Source organism: Barbus barbus (assembly GCF_936440315.1).
Source record: "Barbus barbus genome assembly, chromosome: 20".
NCBI lineage: Eukaryota > Metazoa > Chordata > Actinopteri > Cypriniformes > Cyprinidae > Barbus > Barbus barbus.
In genome coordinates this window covers 3,255,798-3,278,360 of record NC_136748.1, presented here as the reverse complement: position 1 = coordinate 3,278,360, position 22,563 = coordinate 3,255,798, and the positions used below count along the sequence as shown (strand labels likewise).

Sequence of the window (22,563 nt, the reverse complement as noted above, 5' to 3'; positions counted from 1 at the left end):
GTAATATGGGGTTTCCTTGCACTGGGTTGTATTCTTTTGGAAAAACATAGTCACTGCAGTGTGGTGCATTTAGCAGTTTACTGTGCCATAGTAGACTTGTTTTAAGCCTAAGGTTTTCAATTCATATATTTTATGTAAGCTTTTTTGAACAAATATGTTTAACACTAGTTCTGTCAGATAACATAAAACTGAAGTCTACACTTTGTATAAGGCAATCAAAAAGTAGCTCTAGTCAACAGTTTGTCAAATAGATTCTCATCAGTGAAGCAACATTTGATGGTGTGAAACATGTGCATTACGGTTAACACGATACAATCAGTGAATAGCAGAAAGGCTTTGGATACTTGCATTGCGTTAAACAACATGTCACAGGGGAATCTTAAAACAATTGATACTTTGACCCACTTTATATTAAGTGTCACCACTAGCATTTAAATGAATCACGTGACCCAATACACTGATTGTGGACACATATTTTTGCATTGAAAATACCTGAATGTAATTTGCATTTGTTATTCATTTCTGTAATTACATCAAATTACACTATTAGTCCTGTCTTAGTCAACTCAACCATAAAACCTGTCCTTTAAACTCATCCTTATCCTATCACAATAGCACCAAAAGTGTTCTGCAATGCAACTTATGCACTGTGTGTCTGCATTGTACTAAACGAGTATTATTATTAGATGTTATCAATATAAAGTGGGACACGTTTCATTTTAATTATGTCTTAAATAGGCTAATATAATCGAAACATTTAATAACAAGTGTCGATTTGTTTGTATATTCGTTTAACATTGTTGTCAACATCTCCCGTCTACATTCCTTTCATAGCCTACATGACTCCTAAAAATACAAAATAAAAATCTAATGATGAAGTAAAAGGTTATAGCTTATGTATAAACGGGAGACGCAGTAATAAGAGTGGGCGGCTCGGTAGCGTTGCTCCTCCTCCGTGGGGCTGAAATCTGATACATAGTTTACACATGAACTCTTCTCCTCGTGAGTTTATCCTGATATATGGAGATATCTCGAGAGCCGTGCGTGCTTCTGGATCTAGAGCACAAGCTGAAAGAATGATCTTATTTCGCTGGTGCTTTATTATTTCTTTATTACTCATCTCTTTTGAGAATAGCTCTAACAGGTTGGACTGAAGTTTTAAAGCAATGGATCCAGTGACGAGGTGGACACCAAAGCAGGTTGTTGACTGGATGAGGGGTGAGTTTTGTAGTTCCTGCATGATATGCTGCTTTTAAAAAGTTTGGATATTAATGGTATCTCTCGGTCTAGTTTAGCCGGTGTAAGAATCTGGAGCGTGTGCTTTGTTTATCTGCACTTTCGGTGAAACCAAGATTAGTGTGTCAACAATGTTCAAGCTCAAACAAAACAAACTTGTATCCTATCGTGTGGCAGAAAAGAAATGCTTCTGAAAAGAACATCCCGTGTTTTTGATTGTTATGCACGCATGTTATGTGGGGGTACTTTACACCCACACTTCTTGATTGCTGAAGACAGATTTATCAAACCGTTCATCGTTTTTCTAGAAGATAATTATACCCTGCCATCACAGCAGATGATTGACACATAAAGGACTATTCTTCAGTGTTGAAGAACTTGCTCGTGCAGCAGTGAATTACAGTTAAACTGGAATGAAACATTTGTCCGAGTGTGAATGCAAGTCAAATTCAAATGTGAATCCGAATCCAGTTCTGGTTGTGGTATTTGTACATGTGTAATCAATGGAAGGAAAGAGTAATAATGCAGGAGTCAAATGTGAATTGGACCACCTGTTATTGCATGAGTTAGAGTCAAATTCCATAATGTTTATTATTAGCATCATCATCATGTTTTCATATGATCTGTTTATGGCTCACTGAGGGGTGGGTTGTTAGTGGTGAACCTTTTTTTCAAAAAATTATTCTTATATGAAATGCCAGCAATCATGCATGTGTGTTTTCTCATGAGATCAGTTTAGAAATATGGAAATATGTGCTTTTCTATGTCCCAAGCATAGGCCTAAGTCATTTTTTTTCAAAGAATAATTATTTTTTTGTTGAAATCAAATAAAAAGCATTTGGATCAGTGGGTCTTAAAAGGTTGGCACATGCTCTAAATATAATTCATAGAAGAAGAAAAAACTGTAGTTCAGTTGTTTACTTGGTTTATTTGTCTTTAAAGTAATAAAATGTATTTTTTATTTTTACACGGGCAATTTTTTCTGGAATTTCTGACACCTAAGAACTGAGTAAAAAGTTATGTTTTTCCCTATAAAACTACATAAAATGAATCATAACTTAACTTTGTAATTAATGTTACCATTTTACATCCTTGTGGTGAGTCTCTTATTAATTAATTAAAGGAACATACATATTAATTTGTCATTTGTCTGAGCGTACACTTATTGCGTGCGTTCATCGTGGAGTTATAACTTGCTTAAGGGCACAATGGTGACAGTTAATGAATCAACCGTTGCAGGGTTTGAACCAACAACATTCAGTTACCAGCCCAAGTCTTTAACTGCTATGCGTGCCAGATGACTCTAAATGAAATTGGAATAGCCTTTGAGCACATACAGTGGAAGTGTAAACTGTACTACATTGCCAACATCCAGAAAAAAAGAACAAGAGCATCCGTTTTCTGCTGAATGAAATGACCTAAGGCTTTAAAGGTTTACAGTAGTTCATGTGGAGGCTTCTCTTTACTCTCAGTGTCGTTTCATTTATTTTTGGATTTCTTTGTACTGACAAGAGTCAGTTGAATTAAATGTTTTTCTTTGTTTGTTTTTCCCCAGGAAGGAGTAGCCTACCTGCCAGGTGTATTTAATTCATATTTACTAAGGGTGCTTTCACTCCTGTAGATCAATTGCTTTGTTCCGAAACAGAGATTCAAATTATTACAATGTTGCTTTTTATTCTTGGTGTGGTTCGTTTCACACTGCAACGTTTCTAAACGGACCACATTTTTTTAATGCAAGTCATGCACGAGTAAACTGTTCTCTCATTGGTCAAAGTTCCACGGGTTATTTTCCGGGATTCACGCCTGTCATCCATCAGGATGGAACGACAACAGCTTCGCGGGCTTATTGTTGTTGGGGTTTTTTTGTAGCTGTTATTATATTAATTTATCATTTTGAGCAGGAGTCCAGGATTCATCAGGAATTTTTTTTTTAAATTCATCTACTATGAAGAAGCGCAATAAGACGGCATTATAAGATGAAAAAGTGAGCTTTGATTTTTGAATGGCGAAGACGTGCTCACAGGTTCATTTTGAGGTATTAGCAAAACAACAAAGCTAATGCTTTTCACGGAACTTATGTAATTACCCATCATGCATTGTGATATAGCCTGGTTCGTTGGTCCGTTGGATCGGATTCCTTTCTCACTACAACTGAACCACTCTAGAGTTCGCTTTCAGTCGAGCTGAGACCACCTTGTTCAGGAGATGTCAGACCGATTGTTTTGGCGCGGATTGCCGTGTTCACATTTTCCCAAATGAACCGAGCTAAGGGGAAACGTGCCAGGTGCCGAAACAATGGGCCAGGTGTGAAAGCACCCTAAAATGCATCATGTACTTTGCCTCGTGTTATGCTATCGGTAGCTTTAGCATTAGCTTTTTTTTTATTACTTTTATTTATTTTTGCTTCTGCTGTTGAAAAATGGTCTAGTTGATTTGAACAGGTTTTCCCATTCTCACTCTTTCTTCCATGCATGAACAAACAGTAAAAGTTGAATGTCAAGTCTCTAAAGCTTTTTCTGATTTGGAGTGTATTCATGTAATGTTCTGCAGAAACTGGAGTGAATAATTTCACACTTACGAGTTATGTTTCAGTCCTACTCCCACACTTGTTGAAGGACAGCTGGGTGCCTTACATTCTTTTTAAATCTTCAGAAGTATCCAAAAAAAGAAAAGTTCTCAAGCTACTGAGATGATTGAGTTACAAAACCTATAAATGACCTAAATTATGCAAAGCACAATAAAAAATATTATAATAGTTAGGGATGCATTTATTTTTATTTGATTAAAAACAGCCGATGATCAGAGCCAACTATATCCTGTCAGTCAAAAGGAGCAGGAAAAACATGTCAGACTTTAAATTTTCTCGTGTTGAACTTGAACCTGTTTAAAAGAGCGCTGTTAACATATTAATCATTTGTTATATTGCACTTATTTTGCACTTGCATGTCTTTACGTACATATATTTAAAAACTATACCTGCATGTGTAATTAATTTCTGTAATTATGTCAGATTACAACATTAATCCGACACCTACTCTTAACCAATCCCTAAAACTAACCATACCATAAAACCTGTCTCTAACTTTTCCAGTCTCCCTCCTCAATTGCAGAATTTTGTGATGATATATGCTAAATATAGAATGCCGAAATTCAGTTAAGTGACTGCAGAAACTGCAGAAAAGTTTTTGTTAATCATTAATTATGTAATTTTCTAACAATGTGACAGTGATATTTTAAGATATTCTGGGGGGAAAACATCATCTTAATCAACCTGGGGATTGGTGAAATTATGAAAGATTTTATTTGCTAAAATTATGGTAACAATTACTTGTTAATTTTTTCACAGACTACACAAAGTTACCTTGCTAACCAACCTGCAAAAACACATCCCTCTACAGTGACTCTTTCAAATATTTCCATATCTGTAAACTTGAAGGACAGGAATATATTTGTTAAAGAACATTTTGCTAGTTTGATAAGTGTCACAAAGTGTTGCAGACGGACAGACATGATACACGATCGAATATCTAACAGAAAGTCTTTAATAATAAAGCACAGGTAAACAGGACAGAAGGTAGTAGACAACACTCGTAACGCAAACGAGACCGGACCCTGAACACAGGAAAACTTAAGTACTAAGAATTAATGACAACATCTGACACCATAAATAATCAAATCGTAAACCATGACAACAAATGACAAGTGGGAAAAATCAAACAAAGGCAGACAGGAACTACAGAATACAAGCTAAAAGTCCATGAAACTGAAACTAACTGAACATAATTGTGACAATAAGTTGGGTAATGCTACCGGTGATGTGGAACCTTTTCTACTATATTAATGCTTTAATCTGATGTTTTCCATCCACGTAACCACAACACCATATGTGAACCCTTAGATCTTTTTATCACCATATGGTGTCTTCACGAGATTCTCGTAAATATTTAATGGAGACTCTCTGTTGAAGTTTAAATGGAAGAGGTGCCTGGAATTTCCTGTTCTCTTCTGTAATTTGACGGGAATGTATTTTTGTAGTGTGCAGAGTATTTCTTAAAGACAGTGCAGACACAAATACAGTACAGAATTGTATGGCATTGATCCTTTCTCAGTTATTTTCATTCCAACACTTTCTACTTTTCCACACAAGACCTTTGATCCCATTTTGAAAATCCGTTGATATTTGCATGAATCCATGCTCCGTTTATAACAGCACTGAGTTGACAAGGCGTGAGCCTGCTGTTTTTTGCATTCAGAACTGAACAACACAATGTGAATCTCCTAGATCGCTGTAGCTTTGTAGTGCCAGCATAAGAGCAGAGATCTCTATAAACATGCAGCTTAACGCAACAGGGGAAATGTAACCTCATGATCACACACAGTTCACTGCCCCTCCATGGGTGCCTAGCCAGGCAGAAAGTTGGACGGGACACTGCGGCAAAAGGCTAATCCTCAGGAACAAATGGAATGCCTATTAAATACACAAGTTCAAGGGATAGAAATTAGCTTTGGGCAAACTTAGATTTTAATGACCATCTTCGGTTCTTGTTTAGAGAGTTCCTTTATTATGGGGAAAATTTAAACTTCATGCCATTAAAAAAAAAATAATCTGTCACTATATACTACGTTATTACACCCCCATGAGACTTCGGCTAATCTTATAAACACAAATTAAGATATTTTTAATGAAACTTGAGAGATTTTGGTCTTTATATTGAAAGTCCATTCCACCAAAACGTTGGTCAGCAACCAGGTGAAAAGGCCCTGATATACTCACGACAAAGTTATTTTGTCTTCTTTGCTTTGAGGTTAGAAGTTGGAAATATTTTAGCAGTGGTGCGCTGTTTGCAAAAATCCCATTGCCCCCTACTGCTGATAGCACTGTTTATATGAATATATAAATATGTGCTGCTCTCAATGACAAAATAAATACACAACAAAAATGACTGTGGTGAAAAATAGCAGTTAAGAAAGCATCATAGCAATCATGGATATGTGTGCACCAGCTCTGGAATTCGGCACTCCAGTCAAGTCATGTCACGTTTATTTGTACAGCAGCTTTACAGTATTAAACATTTAAAATGGCATCACATTCAGTTAGAATTACAACTTTAATTTCTACTATAAAGCAGCCCGCCAGTGTTATTGTTTTACATGCGAATGAAAAGAAAAAATTAATGAGATTTCCACATCAAAGAAGGCAGAGCCATGTAGCCACACCTACCTATTATGTATTCGCCACAGACCAATGGTAGTTCAAAGGTGTTTACCAGCTGGAGAAAACTTTTAAGGAAAGTATGAATCAATCGCCAAATGAGCTTTTTTTTGGACTAATTTGGATTGGAATGATGTCACATCAGTTTGACATAATTGCAAAAGACCATTATAACAACCCATAGGAAAAGAGAACCCATTGCAAAATGGTCCTGCGGGTTTTAAGACAGCTGCAATATGTATGGTCATTCATGTCCGTAGCACAAATGGCATGAGAATTAGAAATAGTGTTGCTTGTGGTTTTGGTCTTTGCAAAACTTTATAAATGTTCTATTAATGTATTATAATAATTATACTAAACAAACAAACAAAGTTAGTTCAGTTGACTGCACTGATTGACAGAGTTGCTGTAGTTCTCTTCCTTTGGTGTGTTTCCACTGCTCATGAAAAAAAAATCACAAAAGAATTTGGTCTCCCATTGCACGGTGAAAAGGTCACATTATAATACCTCTTATCCAGCACCTGCATTTGGGTAAACAGAGGAAGGGTGTTACTGTGCATGCACAGACAAAGAGCCAGAACTGCATCAGGGCATTATGGGAAATCCTGATCTCACCTTCATGTGGCCACTGCTGTAAAAAAATGTATTGAGCCTTTGTTCATTGCATACTTGCGTATGATCAGGCACATGTCTGTATCCTGACAAGGTTAAAAATGATTTGCTTTGTATTTAAACAGTTGGGATTTTTTTTTCTTTTAGGGAACATGAATGTACATATTGCAAAAAGACCAGTCCAGCATGTCATCTCAATAAATGCTTGACATCCGTCTCATGTGCGTCAGTCAGAGGGGTTTGTGTTTGTGTGAGATCCGAGAGTAACAGCATCACGGGGTTGAGTCAGTCGCTCATGCTGTCATTCACTGAGAACAGTTTGGTGGATGTGACTCATCTACAGCAATAACTTGCACATGCTTTAAAAGACACCAGCCATAATATCCTTTGTCCATCTCTCAGTGCTCACTCTGGATCTATTCATACGTTCACAACGTATTGATTTACTGTATTTTTATACTTAAGTATAAGGAGTTAACTTGCATAACTTCAGTGAAATTAAATATGTCTCTAGAGTGCTGCATTCATGCACTACAATTGATTAGTAAATGAAGACATTTTTTCTTTGTTACATTGTTGTTTCTCAAGTAGAGCTAAAATAACAGACATATAGCAGACTATAGTACTGTCTTCAACCTTCTGTGACTTGTAGGGCTGGGTGGTATGGACGATATTAGTGTTGTCACGATACTGGAATTTCTAACTTCGATACGATACCTTGAAAAATATCGATACTCGATACCATTTTCGATACCACGGAGAAAAAAACTGCCACAATATTAAGGGGGTATTTTTTTTAATTTAAAGATAAATGTAACAAGTCGAGAACATGCGGCATATTTTACATGAATAAAAAAATGTCTTGAGGTACTGCATTTGTTGATTTATTTATTAATCTGTTATTAATCTTAGTTAAATGTTAATTGAAACTAACGTTTACTAATACATGTACTAATTAAAATCCAAAGTTCTATTTGTTGATATTCTCATTTGCTTCATAACCAAAATATTTCCAGATATAGGGCCCTATGAAATCAGTTTTATTTTTCCCCAAATTCCGTTTTATTTTTTTCTACATTCAGTTTTTTCCATTTAAATTTTTCTGGATTCCGTTTTTTTCCGTTTGAATTTCTGGACTCTTTTTTTTTAATGGTCAAATTAAATGCTATTAATCTAAAAGCATGTCTAATTCATTAAAATCATGAAAATTATACAATTTAACATTTAATTTATTAAAAGTGTAACAAAAATGACACGTTTAGGGCCGTATGAAATGTTTGAACCTTATGTTTTATTGTTACCAAATTCTGTGTTTTAGCATGTCTATTATTTGAATGCATACAAATTTTTTTATTTTTATTTATTCTTACAGTAGCCTTATGAAATGTGTTTTCCCCCTCAGAAATTGTGTTGTGTATTTAAATTGTACTGGATATCAGATGAAGGCATAAAACAATTTTAATTCATTTATATTTGAATTAATGAAAATTAAACATTTACATTTTTGGCAAATGAAGGGGATTTACTATTCAAATTTAAATATTTTGTGATTATTTCTTTAAAAAAATTAACAGTAGTAGTAAGTAGTAGTATTATGTACATTCTACTAAATAATAGTAATATAGCCTATTTCTGGCACACGGTCTTTAATAGGCTAAGTTAAACCGAACTTTTATTTTGACGGGTTGCCGTGAATACTTTTAAAGTTCTGTGTGTGTATGATATGACGCTAGTTTTACTCAAATTAAATGGTAAAATGCTCGTAAAGTGCCTTTCAGATCAGTTCTGGAGATATTGTTGATGTATTTATGTCCTCATTGAGACGGCAGACGCTGAAATCACCGCGAGCGCCACATTAGTAAACACAACCGCAGGTGCAGCACATTCACACAGAGACGCGCAGAACATGCAGGATTCATATTTAAATCCACTTTTGCAGCTTAATATTTACAGATACTAGTCCATATCGCGATTTGATTTAAGTGTAATGACCTACTTTTGATTAATTCATCCAAACTTTGACAAATTCCGTGACATTCCGCGTTAAACTGTGAATTCCGTGTTTATGACTGGATTCCGTGCGCGTTCTCTGCATCGCGGAGATCATAGATCCCTACAGATAGCGCTCCTGCTGTGTTCTTTAACAACCAGAGCAGTCATCTTTCTATTCACTTCACTTTTGCTATTTAACCAGAGCGAAGGAGACGAGTGCGGTCACGTGTGGTGCTTGTCCACGCGCCTTTGGAGAGAAGTGAAAGTGACAGCTCGGCTAGTATCGGTGTATCGATACTTCGGGAAATTAATATTGGTACCGTTCAGATATTTCAGTATCGATATTTATCGAAATATCGATATTTTTGACAACACTAGACGATATATAACGTGGCATGTGTTTTTGTTCACCAAAATGAATTTTCCACTGAAAAACTGATACCGAGGTAAAAGTTTTCATTTAATTTATACTTTTTAATTACATAATTTTGTTTTAACTCCAATTCTTTGTTTAAATTCATTTAAATGGTAATAAAAACTTGATTTATTCAAAAATGACATGATAAAGACAACAATAAGTGAGTCATATATGTAATATAGAGTATATATTTATCAAAATCCTCTCTAGAGCAGTTGAATTACTGATTGAGTGATTACAACACTTCTCATGTTCATTCGTGTTTATTTCAAGCAATAACTAAATCACTTCAAGCTATCGTACTAAATAGGAATGATCTGTTCATGTGTTCTGCGCTGATGTGGCTATAAGCGATTTTTCACATCATGTTAAAGAGCCACAACAACACAAAAATTGGCAGAATTTGAAAGCAGAGACTTTGACTTTAGAAGTGTATTGTGATTATTAGATGGCAGGTGCATTACAAATAATGTTTAGTTCAAGCATCAACAGTGAAAACAGCATGGCCGGAAAGATCTTGATTTATCAAAATCAAGATCCATTAAAAACTAGAATTTAAATTGTCAAGAAAACGATATTGACTGGGTATCTGTAAAGCAGTGTGATGTTTCAAAAGTTAATCTTATCTGAGTGGAGAGTTATGAAAATGCTGGCGAAACTGTAGCGTGATGATAAGTTTGCAGATTGTCAACAAATGGACATGTGGTCTTATGCACATGCACTCATGTCCTATACTGGTATCTTGTGCAGATAATACCTAATGAAGGTAAGCAAGTGTACTTTTTAGCTGGTTATGACATGAGCTGAGAGATTAAATTGAACTTTGCAGAGACAGAACTGATAACTTCCTGGACAAGAAGACCATAAACAACATCACTTTGCTGTTCCTCACCTATCAAAGCTGTCAAATCATTCAAAGTGAACACATTTTAGGTGCTGAGTTTGGATCGCTTATAAAGTACACCAACTTTATTTTCACATTGCATACATTTTTGAAGATAGGAAGTTATAGGATTTCACCAGCTTTTTTAGAGGCGTTTTAAAACTTTTGCCTACATTTTCCACCAAAATATAAGCATGTCTATATGTTGAGATATGCTGCAAGAAAGTAACAAAATGAAGAGAGAACTGTACAAAAGGATTGCACTGCAAAATAAAGTCTTATTCAATATAATAATTGCCATTCAGCTCTTGTTTTGGGCTGGTGTCACTCATTTCCCTGTACCTTTGAGAAGTGCAGAGCATCCATAATATCATTCCCCATGGAAAAGTAAGGGGGGAAAAACCCTGTAGTATTCCTTTAAAATGTGTTATTGCATTTTAGCTCCTTTCAGCAGGAAGATCCACAGCCACCCAACGAAAGGGCAATGCATTCCCTTGAGGTTCATGTTGTCTCTGGCTCTCATTACACGTTTTACCCTATATTGGTTCTGTTTGCAACCAGCAAGTTGAAAAATGATGCAGGAATTTCATAATTGAGATGTTTTCCATTGGTTCAGTACATGTTGTATGCTAAAATAATGGTGTGACAAGGTAGTTGTTAAGATATGGGGGTAACATGGGAGGTTTGTCTCAGTAATTATGGTTTGGCAAAAGGCGATGCGGCAGAGTTAGGTAAGGGTAGACCCAGTCACAGATGCCTTTTTTGTTTTCAAAGCTACTTCTGATTACAGGTCTCTCAGACTGACTTTATGGTGTCTGCGCTGTTCAGCCACAACAATTACTGTACAAGGAGTTAATGAGGAGATTTTGGCAAGCATGAGAACACAGAGCATCTTGTACAGGTCTGTCTCTGAATGGCTGCTGGGCAGAAACCACACATTTTCTGTGTGCAGACAAGTGGAATGTGTTAAACCACCTGCATTGTATGTAAATCATACAGTCATTTTTAAAGAAGTGCTCACAAGCGCTAGCAGAAAAAGTCAACAAAATCAGAAATTGCAGCACTCACTATGGGAAGCAAAGTAGGGAAGTCCCACTAATTACCTTAAACTCAGTCTAATAAAAATATATGAGCATATGCAGTTTACTCACGAAAAAATGTCATCTTTGTCCAGTGTCTGTGCTATTTCTTTTCAGGAATAATGACCGGTAAAATGGCTCTGTCAGAATGTCAACATTGTTGTTGCATCCTCCAGTACTTTGTCCAGTGTTGGTGTCATTTCACTTCAGGAGTTGACCGATAAATGTCTTTGTACTCTTTTTAAACCTGAGTTGAAAAATGCCCTAACCGCCCATCACATGCTCTTGTCAGCATCATTTTTTTTTTGTTCTATTCTCCAGTAGTTTAATCTCTTCTGTTTCTTCTTAAACTGTCAAACAATAGCCGGGTCTTAGGGCAAATAATAGATGCAGGCTACAAATTGAGTGTACAGAGAACATTTGGTTTAAGCTCAAAGTAAACTTCAGTTTTGTGTGCTGTATAGTATGTAAAGCTGAATGTGTAACATGTAACCGAACATGAGTTGTGAGTATCTCTTAACACAAACAATTATTGTTTATTATTATACAGTCTCCAGTACTTTTTTTTTTTTTTTTGACTATGTAACAATGGGACAGGACTGTGTCATTTTGCGGACCAACTAATTCAAGGCACACAGATGAACTAAGAGTATGTGGGGTTAGAAGTATACTTTTTTATAAATTGTAAAAATCAGGTTGTGCATATACATTGCTCTGCTGATGATGAAATTACACATAAATACTGAAGTAACATTGGGCTTTATTGTTAAAGAGATTGCGAATTGAAATGCATATTGATCGGTCATAATATTCTGCATGCATTTTCATGCATGTGCTGTAACCTTTTTTTTCTAAATTATATCATGTTGATTCTTGCACATTTTGTGCAATACAGTTTTATCCAAAACTGATGAACATGAATCTGTTCATGTTTTATTACGCTGTAGTGATAACAAAAGCAAACATGACATAAAAACTAATTTGCAGAAGCAACCATGCCATTTTAGCTTGCTTCTACAAGTCTTTGATCTGTACCAGGTGAGCTACAGAGCACGTTTACAACATCAGAAAAGCCATACATATAGAGCTGGTTTTGTATGCAAACATTAAAATGTATTAGTTTACAAAATACATTTTACAGAGACTCTTAAACTCACTGACCTAGTCCTCCTTCTTGTAAATTCGGACACAGATGATGTTTGTAACCCTCAGCAAACCTGTCAGTTAAGTTTCCTGTCCCTGAAGGACTTTTCCACCCTGTCTTTTCATCTAAAATGACAAGCAGAATAGCAAAAGTAGCCATTTGGCCCAGAGCATCTTCTTAAAACCTGTCATTATAAAAGCTTTTTGTCCCTCTTGTCTCTCGTTTCAAGAATCAAGGGTGAAAAAAAAAAAACATATCCAACTGCCTTTCTTTTCTGTGTGGATTTTTTAAGATGAACTGCAGGCACATTTGCAAATCAGATGGACAGTTATACAAGTTGCTATAATCTAATCAATACAAGTGACTGATGTTATCACGTTGATTTTGTTAGATTGAATCTCAACTCCAGCAATATTAGATCCAGTCTCTTTACCAGATCTTGTAAAGATATCCGTTTTATCTGATACCCAAAATCAGGTCAGCAAGTCTTGTGTGATAACAAAAAGCAGCGCTTTTTCTGGTACTTAAAACTATATTGACAGAGAGGTTGATGGAGGAAGAGCAAAAAGCAGGGGACGAAGTGATGATATAAAAAAAAAAAAAAAAAAACTTAATTAATCTGAGTATTGAGAATCCCTAGATCCTTCAGTTTTTAGGAGGTACCAAATCTTGACATGCAACAGATTTTAAAAGGGCTGCACAATAAATCATATTTTAATCGTGATCACAATTTCTGCTTTTCTCATTTTAATAAGCATAGTTGTCTGCAATATTTGTGTGCTGTTTGTTTTATACTGAAAAGTTTCAATTTAATTTTTAAATTTTAATCAGGAAAACACGGCAAACATGTAAATGGGAGTTTAGTGATCTCTCTGCTCAAATAAATATAGGATTTCTTTCTCACGGTTATTTGTGCTGTTTTGCTGCGACTACATCTGCGAGCAATTAATGCAAGTTGATGTTCTCCTGATTTGGGCTTATGTCAGGGCTGTCCACCTCGGTCCTGGAGGGCCGGTGTCCGGCAGAGTTTAGCTCCAACCCTAATTAAACACACCTGAAGCAGCTAATCAAGCTCTTACTAGGCATACTAGAAGCTTCCATGCTGGTTTGTTGAGGCAAGTTGGAGCTAAACTCTGCAGGACACTGGCCCTCCAGGATCAAGTTTGGACAGCCCTGGCTTATGTGAAAGTACAAAAATTCTGATGAAATTGTGATTAATAGTCGTGATTTATATATTTTTTTGAGCAAAAACAATCATGGTTAACAGTTTAACCATAACCGTGCAGCTCTAGAACTTACCACACAGCACCTGCATATTCTATTTGATTTATGATTTTATTACACTAACCATATCTCTGCTGTGCTCTGTTTAACTTCTGTGACTTTCTGTTTACTCATTTGGTTGTTGCATCTAATGAGAGGTTTCACACACAAAGGATTTTTTCTAATTATTGCCTTCACAATAACAAAGTCTATCGAGATTGTATTGTAGAATTCCCACAAAGGGTGAACGCCCAAAAACAATGGACATTCCTTGAATCCCAACAGGTTTATTGGAAATCTCAATAGAACGAGCGAGAGTTCCAGTGGCAGTGGCTATTGTACACGCTGCGTATGAGGACACGGAGTATGTGTGGAGAGGGAGGTCAGACTCCCACTGGGAGGCCCTCCATTCTGGATGGTGGAAGGGCTTTCTCTCTCATGTAATCAAGCCCCTGAGAACCACAGCCTGCCATTCTGTTGACATGGGGCCTGTGTGAGCGAGACTTATGCTATGAGACTTGCAGAGAAGGGTTGCCTCTGCATTGTACCGAGAGCTGGGGGCACATCCTGTAAGAACAGATGTGCAGGTTTTAGTTTCAGAGCACAAGGTGTTGGGTTTATCAGTGATCATCAAAGTCTGTTAGAGCAAGAGCCAGATTTGCAAAAACATGACTATAGACTGAGTCAACTGTGTAATTATCCAATTTTGATCAGAAACATGATACTTTAACAAGTCTCGGACAAAAAAAAAAACTGTAGAGGAAAAAAAACGTGGTGTAGTTAGTAGAGCTGTCTGGTTTTTAGTAATAGTGATTTTCTAAGTGAATAAAAACACCCTCGCTTTTTTCTGTAGTGGGATCCTCACTAGGGGCTTCATTTATAAAATGCACATATGATAGGCTTTGATCTTAAATAACATGGATTTTTATCCTACATCAGGTTAGGAACAAATTAGGATTTATAAAGACTTTAATTTCTCATATGGATGCAAACTAAAGAGCATACTAACTTTCTGCTACTCATAAGCCAGTAATTCAATTAATTCTACATTGTTTATATTGATTTCTATATTTAGTAAAGGTAGAAATAAATATGCATTCATTTAATTATATGTGTGAATGAGTAGCATTTTAACTACTTTTCAATAATTACTGAAATTCATTTATTTATATTAAAGATTTCCTGAAAATAATATTAATATTTAACATTTTCCAAAAGCACGCTTGGATTTTTTTGCCCATTGATGATGAATGCATTTATACAGATTGCGCTTGAATTTAGGATGAATTGCAATTTATAAGAGAGATGCCTTTTGAAAAAATGTTATGCATGTGGACCATCCATCCATCCATCCATCTTCTTCCACTTATCCGGGTCCGGGTCGCGGGGGCAGCAGTCTAAGCAGAGATGCCCAGACTTCCCTCTTCCTAGACACTTCCTCCAGCTCTTCCGGGGGGACACCGAGGCGTTCCCAGGCCAGCCGGGAGACATAGTCTCTCCAGCGTGTCCTAGGTCTTCCCCGGGGTCTCCTCCCAGTGGGACGCGCCCGGAATACCTTCCCGGGAAGGCGTCCAGGAGGCATCCGGAACAGATGCCCGAGCCACCTCAGCTGACCCCTCTCAATGTGAAGGAGCAGCGGCTCTACTCTGAGCTCCTCCCGAGTGACCGAGCTTCTCACCCTATCTCTAAGGGATCGCCCAGCCACCCTGCGGAGAAAGCTCATTTCAGCCGCCTGTATCCGGGATCTTGTCCTTTCGGTCATGACCCAAAGCTCATGACCATAGGTGAGAGTAGGAACGTAGATTGACCGGTAAATCGAGAGCTTCGCCTTGCAGCTCAGCTCTTTCTTCACCACGACAGACCGGTACATCGACCGCATTACTGCAGAAGATGCACCGATCCGTCTGTCAATCTCCCGTTCCATCCTTCCCTCACTCGTGAACAAAACCCCAAGATACTTAAACTCCTCCACTTGAGGCAGGAACTCTCCACCAACCTGAAGTGGGCAAACCACCTTTTTCCGACTGCATGTGGACATTTTTTTAAAATCATTCATAAGAATATTGTCAATATTGTCATATGTTCACATTTAGGATCATTATACACACCATTACAAACGATGCGCTAAGATTATCAATCCATTAAATCACTGTATGTAAATGTATCCTCTTTTAAAAAAGTAGAGCTCTTTTACATAGAAGTCTAAAAGCAACATGAAGCAACACCTCTATTTATGATTTTAGTATTACAGAGCTTTAAAATACTTACTCCCATTGGCCAGTTTTACTAAACAGGGCAAATTAGTGCAAAAACGCAATTCCAAAACAGCGCCGATGGGCGTGGAAATTCCTGCGGGTGATTTACTATCAACGCGCAAATTAAAGAACACAGACGCAACATCTCATTTACATATCGACCAACGCAATATACCAAGCGCAGCGCAAATTAGCCTAGTCGCAAATAAAGCATAAAGAAATAAAGAAACCACAGTACGTTGAAAAGAACCGGAGGCCAAAAAATTAAGTTTTTTCTAGAAGTTTTGATAGACCTGGTATTGCGTGACTCCTAGTTGAGGGTTCTTTTATCTTTAATCTTTTATTTCCTGAAGAATTCCTTGAATATTCTCCTCCCATAAATTTTGCATCTGAAAGGGAAACTCCTACAAATGCATATTCAGTAATGTCAGGTGCAAAAATAACTGTGTCCATGCCTTTTCAGCGCTAATTCATCACTGGGCGTCTTTAGTAAAACCTGGCAGTATTATTTTAAAGCCAAAAGACAGTTTGCGCTGGTGTAAGCTGTTACACTAAGGGGTGGTTGATTGCGATTTCACTTTTTTAACGTTAGTTAGTGTGTAATGTTGCTGTTTGAGCATAATAATAGCAGCGCTGAAAGCTCAATGTTCAATGAAAGTTCTTTTAAAATTATGGCGGTTTAATGCCTACAAAAACGGTTTGTAGGGACTACAATGAGTTACTTACTGGGTTTGTTATGTAACAAACCCAGATAAACCCTGCCCCCGGGAACACGCAGTCACCCCCTTTGCTGCCATGCTGCGCTGCTTTATACAAGAGAAAGAGAAAACTAGGGGTGCACGTAAAAGTCTATTCTAAATTGATTTAAACAGTTGGTCTACATAATATTCACATATGCAGTTCATAGGGAACATATTATATTTGCCCTATAGTTACAGCATGAAATACTATTTAAATCTATAACATTTTACATTTAACGTTACCTATTTTGTCTCACAAATCGTTTTTAAGACTTTTTTTCTCGCAAATGCAATTTTATATCTTGTATTTCGGACTTTATACCTCGATTTAACTCAACGATAGCGAGTTTGTCCATTCTGAGGGGGAAAAAAAGCCAGAAGTGTGGGATATAAAGTCAAAAGAGAGAATGACGAGTTGATTTTTCATATCAGAATTGTGAGATATAATCTTGAAATTGCGAGAATAAAGTCAGAATTTTGAAATGTAATCTCAAATTTACCTTTTTTATTCTTTTATTCCATGGTTTCCATAGACCACCGATTGAAAACTATAATTTTCTGCCACCAGATAGGGCTCCGCCCACATAAAAATGTCATCACTGTTTGCAAACACCAAATTGGTCTATGGGAAACCATGTGTAACTTTGCACGTTGCGTTTATGTTCTGGGTTCATCTGCTTGCCTGTACACAGTATGCATCATCAGTAGGTTTATACACATGCAAAACTGTGCTACTGAAGAGCATTTTTTCAAGGCTCAGACTGATTTTTTTGTCGCACTGTACAACCCTGACCAAACCAGTTCCAGACTGTAGAAGGAGCTCGTCGATTTGCGATATACTCCGCCATGTTGCTCCACACAGTCGCACACAGAAATATGTCAACAACTATAGGCTTTATCGTTATTATCGCGGGAATACTAAATTCTTATCATGGGGAGAATTTTTACCAGTATATCCCAAACGATAAGGTATCACCCATCCCAATTCTAAAGTTCAGCTAATTACATTTAATATCAATTTAAACTGTACATTTCCATTTAATTGTAAATAACATGCAATTAGGTGTCAAAACCATTACATTCAGTTTGCATGTAAGTATACTGTTTCCATAACTATTACTCTTTTTAAAAGTATGCTGAATTGTACTTCTTTTGCACAACGAACCGTTCACTGATTTATCAGAGCCTCAACTTTGTTTGAGTTTTCCAAAGATAAATGGAGGTGGAATGTGTATTGAATATTAAGGTCAGTGATTTTGTCTGGCCTGTCAAGCCGTTGAGTCCGAGGGCACGGGGCCAGACCTTCGCAGCTGCTCTTTCTGTAGTGCCTTTGACTGGGTGAACACCCATCCCCCTCGTCCCACAGGACCATCCTTCACCGTCCTTCACTGCTGCTGCAGCCTGGGTGACTGAGTGCATTGTGTATCCGGCTGGGTGTAGGACTCTCTTGTCACCATGTCAAGAGTCAGACATAATTTCCGAGCTAGCTCAGCAAATCCTTGTAACCGAGTTTCATTTGATTTACATCAAAAGGAAACAGAAGCAGGAAATTCATCAACATTTCCAAACAGATCAATGCGTAAAGAAGAAACTGAACAAGGCATCACAAAGTCCTGAAGAATCCAGCTAAACCAGTCTGCTGACATTAGTTTCCTTTGAGGTGTGCTTTCTGTGAGTTAGTAGGTTTGCTGTAATTATAGTTGACCCTTTGCAAAAACAACAAAACCTGTCAATTGTTTAAACAGCTTGACACACACACACGGACACACTCGGGCAGGTGAAAACAACATGATGTTGATGGGGTCTGGAAACTCTATACACACCTGTTGCAGTGTCAAGAAAGAAAGCACTTTTCTAAAGAAATCATGCTGCTTTTTTCCTACATGTATTTATCTTACATATACTTCTGTTCAAATGTTTAAGGTTGGTTTATGTTTTTGAAAAAAATTATTATGCTTACCAAACTGCATTTATTTGATCAAAAATACTGTGAAATATTCATTTATTGTGGGATTTTTCTTTTTTTTTTTTTTGATAAATAGATTTGTAAAAAAAAAACAGCATTTATTTGGAATAGGAGGTTACAAGGAGGTTAAGGAGCTGGCTGTATGGTGCAGTCTTAACAACCTGGAGCTGAACATGCTCAAAACTGTGGAGATGATTGTAGACTTCAGGAGAAACCCCCCTGCTCTCCCCCCACTCACCATCATGAACAGCACCGTGACTGCAGTGGAGTCATTCAGATTCCTGGGCACCACCATCTCTCAGGACCTGAAGTGGGACAATCACATTGAGTCCATTGTCAGGAAGGCCTAGCAGAGGTTGTACTTTCTTCGGCAGGTGAGGAAGTTCAATCTGCCACAGGAGCTGCTGAAACAGTTCTACTCTGCCATCATTGAATCCATCCTCTGCACTTCAATAACTGTCTGGTTCAGCTCAGCTACCAAATCTGACCTCAGAAGACTACAGCGGGTAGTCCAGACTGCTGAGCGAATCATTGGTACAACCCTCCCCACTCTCCAAGAACTGTACTTATCCAGAGTGAGCAAAAGGGCTGGTAAAATCACTCTGGACCCCTCACATCCAGCACACTCCCTCTTTGAACTGTTACCGTCTGGTCGATGCAACAGAGCTCTGAGCACCAGAACGACTAGACACAGGAACAGTTTCTTCCCTCAGGCAATCCATCTCATGAACACTTGACATTAAACATGGAACACACAACACTATTATACATTATTTATTCACCACACTTACTTATTTTTTATTTATTTTTTTGTGTGTGTTTTTGCTGTTTTGTACATATTTGTATATTTTATATTATTCTTTAATTATCTGTGTCCTGTCCTGTTGCTGTCTTTCTGTCGCACTGTGGAGCTTCTGTCACTACAACAAATTCCTTGTATGTGTAAACATACTTGGCCAATAAAGCTCATTCTGATTCTGAATAGAACTCTTTTGAAACGTTATGTCTTTTCTGTCACTTTTGATCAATTTAATGCATCCTTGCTCAATAAAAGTATTAATTTATTTTCTCTCCTCTGTTCATGTGAAGGTCTGGATGACAGTCTACAACAATATGTGCACAACTTTGAGAGAGAGAAGATTAATGGAGAACAGCTACTGAAGATCTCCCATCAGGACCTTGAGGAACTGGGAATTGCCCGCATTGGCCACCAGGAACTGGTTTTAGAGGCCGTAGATCTCCTCTGTGCTCTGGTTAGTGTCATTATTCACATTTCTTGTGGCTCTAAGGGGCTGTTTACACCTGGTCACTTCATGCGTTTTGTCTGATCGGATAGCTATCCGATTGTGAAAAGACTAGGTGTAAATGCCCTCCGAAACGCATTCGAGACGGATATAAATCCGATCGCTAAAACAACTTCAGGAGGTGGTCTGGGCCGCATTCCAGACGAAACTGGACAAGTGTAAATGCATCTGGTTGTTGAAACCACATATGTAAATTTGACTCCTCCCAAAATGTTAAAATAATAACGTGTGAGAGTATGTTAAAGGCTATATGACATTATAGTCAGATATGACTTCGATAATGCAACACGAATTGCCACGGACGAGCAGCTGAACATCTCTTTAACAAGCCGACATGCAAACTGCCGTGAATGAAACTGAAAGTAAGACGCAGACACTCAACACACAATCATCTTCATTAAAAGTAGTAAGACAAACTTATCTTTCCAGTGGTGATGCCACGTGCTCTCCTATTTCAGTCTTTGATCTTGAAATGAGCTGATAATTAATAAAAATACAGAGCTTATCTTTTTATTTTGTTGATGTGAACTCCGAATTATCCGTTTTGCGATGACACATTTATGTGGCCAAGTGTAAATGGAAACGTTTTAACAAATCAGATAGATATGTGATCAGAGAAAACGCATGAAGTGACCAGGTGTAAACAGGCCCTATATGAATGACCTATTTATGACATATTTACTGTTGGAAATATATATTTAAGGACTACCAATTTAAGCTTTACTTACTAACCAGTTTTATATTAGGTTTCTTTTACTACTATGTATATACGTTACATAAGGATTTGATACAATGTCCTTTTTGTGTGCAAACATACTGATAAATTGTACTTAAAGTTACAAGACCTACATATAATTATATTGCAATGTTATTACACTACAGTGTTGATTTTAAACCTAAATTTACCCCTTCCTCTAAACTAAACTAATAAACTTTAATAAGGCTAAATTTGGCTCTCCCAAGAGTTTTGTGTATGTTTACAATAAGTACATTTTTTTATCAAATGATTAAAAAAAGAAAAACAAAATGAATTGCTCCCCATCATACTATTCACTACCACTGGAGAAATTCAGGCCTGAAGTGCCAGCATGTTTTTGCCAGTCCACACTCAGCACAAGCCCTAGTAAAGCTACTATTACAGTCAACACATTTTGCCAAACCACACTTACAGAGAGCAGGCAGCACAGAATGAAGAGCTGCTCACACAGGAGGAAACATTTTGCTTTAAACAACTGCTATGCGTAAGAATGGAACAGAAGGTGTCTCAGAACATGTTAGCAGACCCTAACTCTACCTCAGATAGACTGACTTAACTCATTTTGCAGAGTGAGTTGCAGTTAAAGGTGCAGTAGGACATATTGGAAAATGTTAACTTTAGCCTGACAGAACTGAAATCAAATTCTCAGCTAATTTTAATATTTTGTTATCTGTGAACAATTTAGTTAACTAAACAGCATATTCTATTAAATGGGGGGGGGGGGGGGGGGGGTCCTAAAACAAAATCTATCGCTAAAAATATATAAATATTATATAGTAAATATAGTTTATAATTTTATATTTTAGTCTATTTTCGTATTTATGTATTTATTCATTTTATTTTATGTGATCCTGGACCACAAAACCAGTCATAAAGGTAAATGTTTCGAAATTCAGATTTATACATAATCTGAAAGCTGAAAAAATAAGATTTCCATTGATGTATGGTTTGTTAGGATAGGACGATATTTGGTCGAGAGACAACTACTTTAAAATCTGGAATCTGAGGGTGCAAAAAAATCTAAATATTGAGGAAATCGCCTTTAAAGTTGTCCAAATGAAGTTCTTAGCAATGCATCTTACTAATCTTTATCATTACTAAAGTTTTGATATTTACGGTAGGAAATTTACAAAATATCTTCATGGAACATGATCTTTACTTAATATCTTAATGATTTCTGGCATAAAAGAAAAATCGATAATTTTGACCCATACAATGTATTTTTGGCTATTGCTACAAATATACCTGTGTGACTTATGACTAGTTTTGTGGTCCAGGGTCACTTATAATTCTCGTTATATTTTATTTAAGTTTTAGTTTGTTTGTTTTTTATGGTTTTAGCTTTAATTGTAGTTTTAGTTAAAGATGATAACCCTATTTGGTCAGAGAAACAAAATTATTTAAAGGAAAGAATTATAGATCAGTTCTGTTTCATTCCTCCTGACCGCCAGAGGCGGTGCTAAGCACTAGAGGATAATCGCTGCGCCAGCTAGATAGGTCGAGAAAAAATAACAACATAGTCACGTCATGACGTCGACTGAGATGCGAGGATATACAGTAAACCACAGCAGCTCGATTCCCAGCCTCGTTCGCTTTCTCGCTTATGATAGGTCATTGGTTTAGCGTTGTCCCGTGCAGCTTACCTGAGTCGCGAGGATTCGCCCTCCCAAGCTGTGTCAGCACGCTCTGCACTATCATCAAG

General features: G+C 37.1%; 1 protein-coding gene across 1 annotated transcript in view; it reads left to right on the top strand.

Moving 5' to 3' along the window:
* Nucleotides 1-944: 944 nt before the first annotated feature.
* Nucleotides 945-22,563, top strand: part of LOC306886488 (connector enhancer of kinase suppressor of ras 3-like) — a 71,649-nt gene continuing 50,030 nt past the window's right edge. The window contains exons 1-2 of the mRNA XM_079443626.1: nucleotides 945-1,218; nucleotides 19,890-20,053. Of these exons, the coding sequence (XP_079299752.1) occupies nucleotides 1,167-1,218; nucleotides 19,890-20,053 (216 nt within the window). The 5' untranslated portion in view covers nucleotides 945-1,166. The remainder of the gene's footprint in view (nucleotides 1,219-19,889; nucleotides 20,054-22,563) is intronic.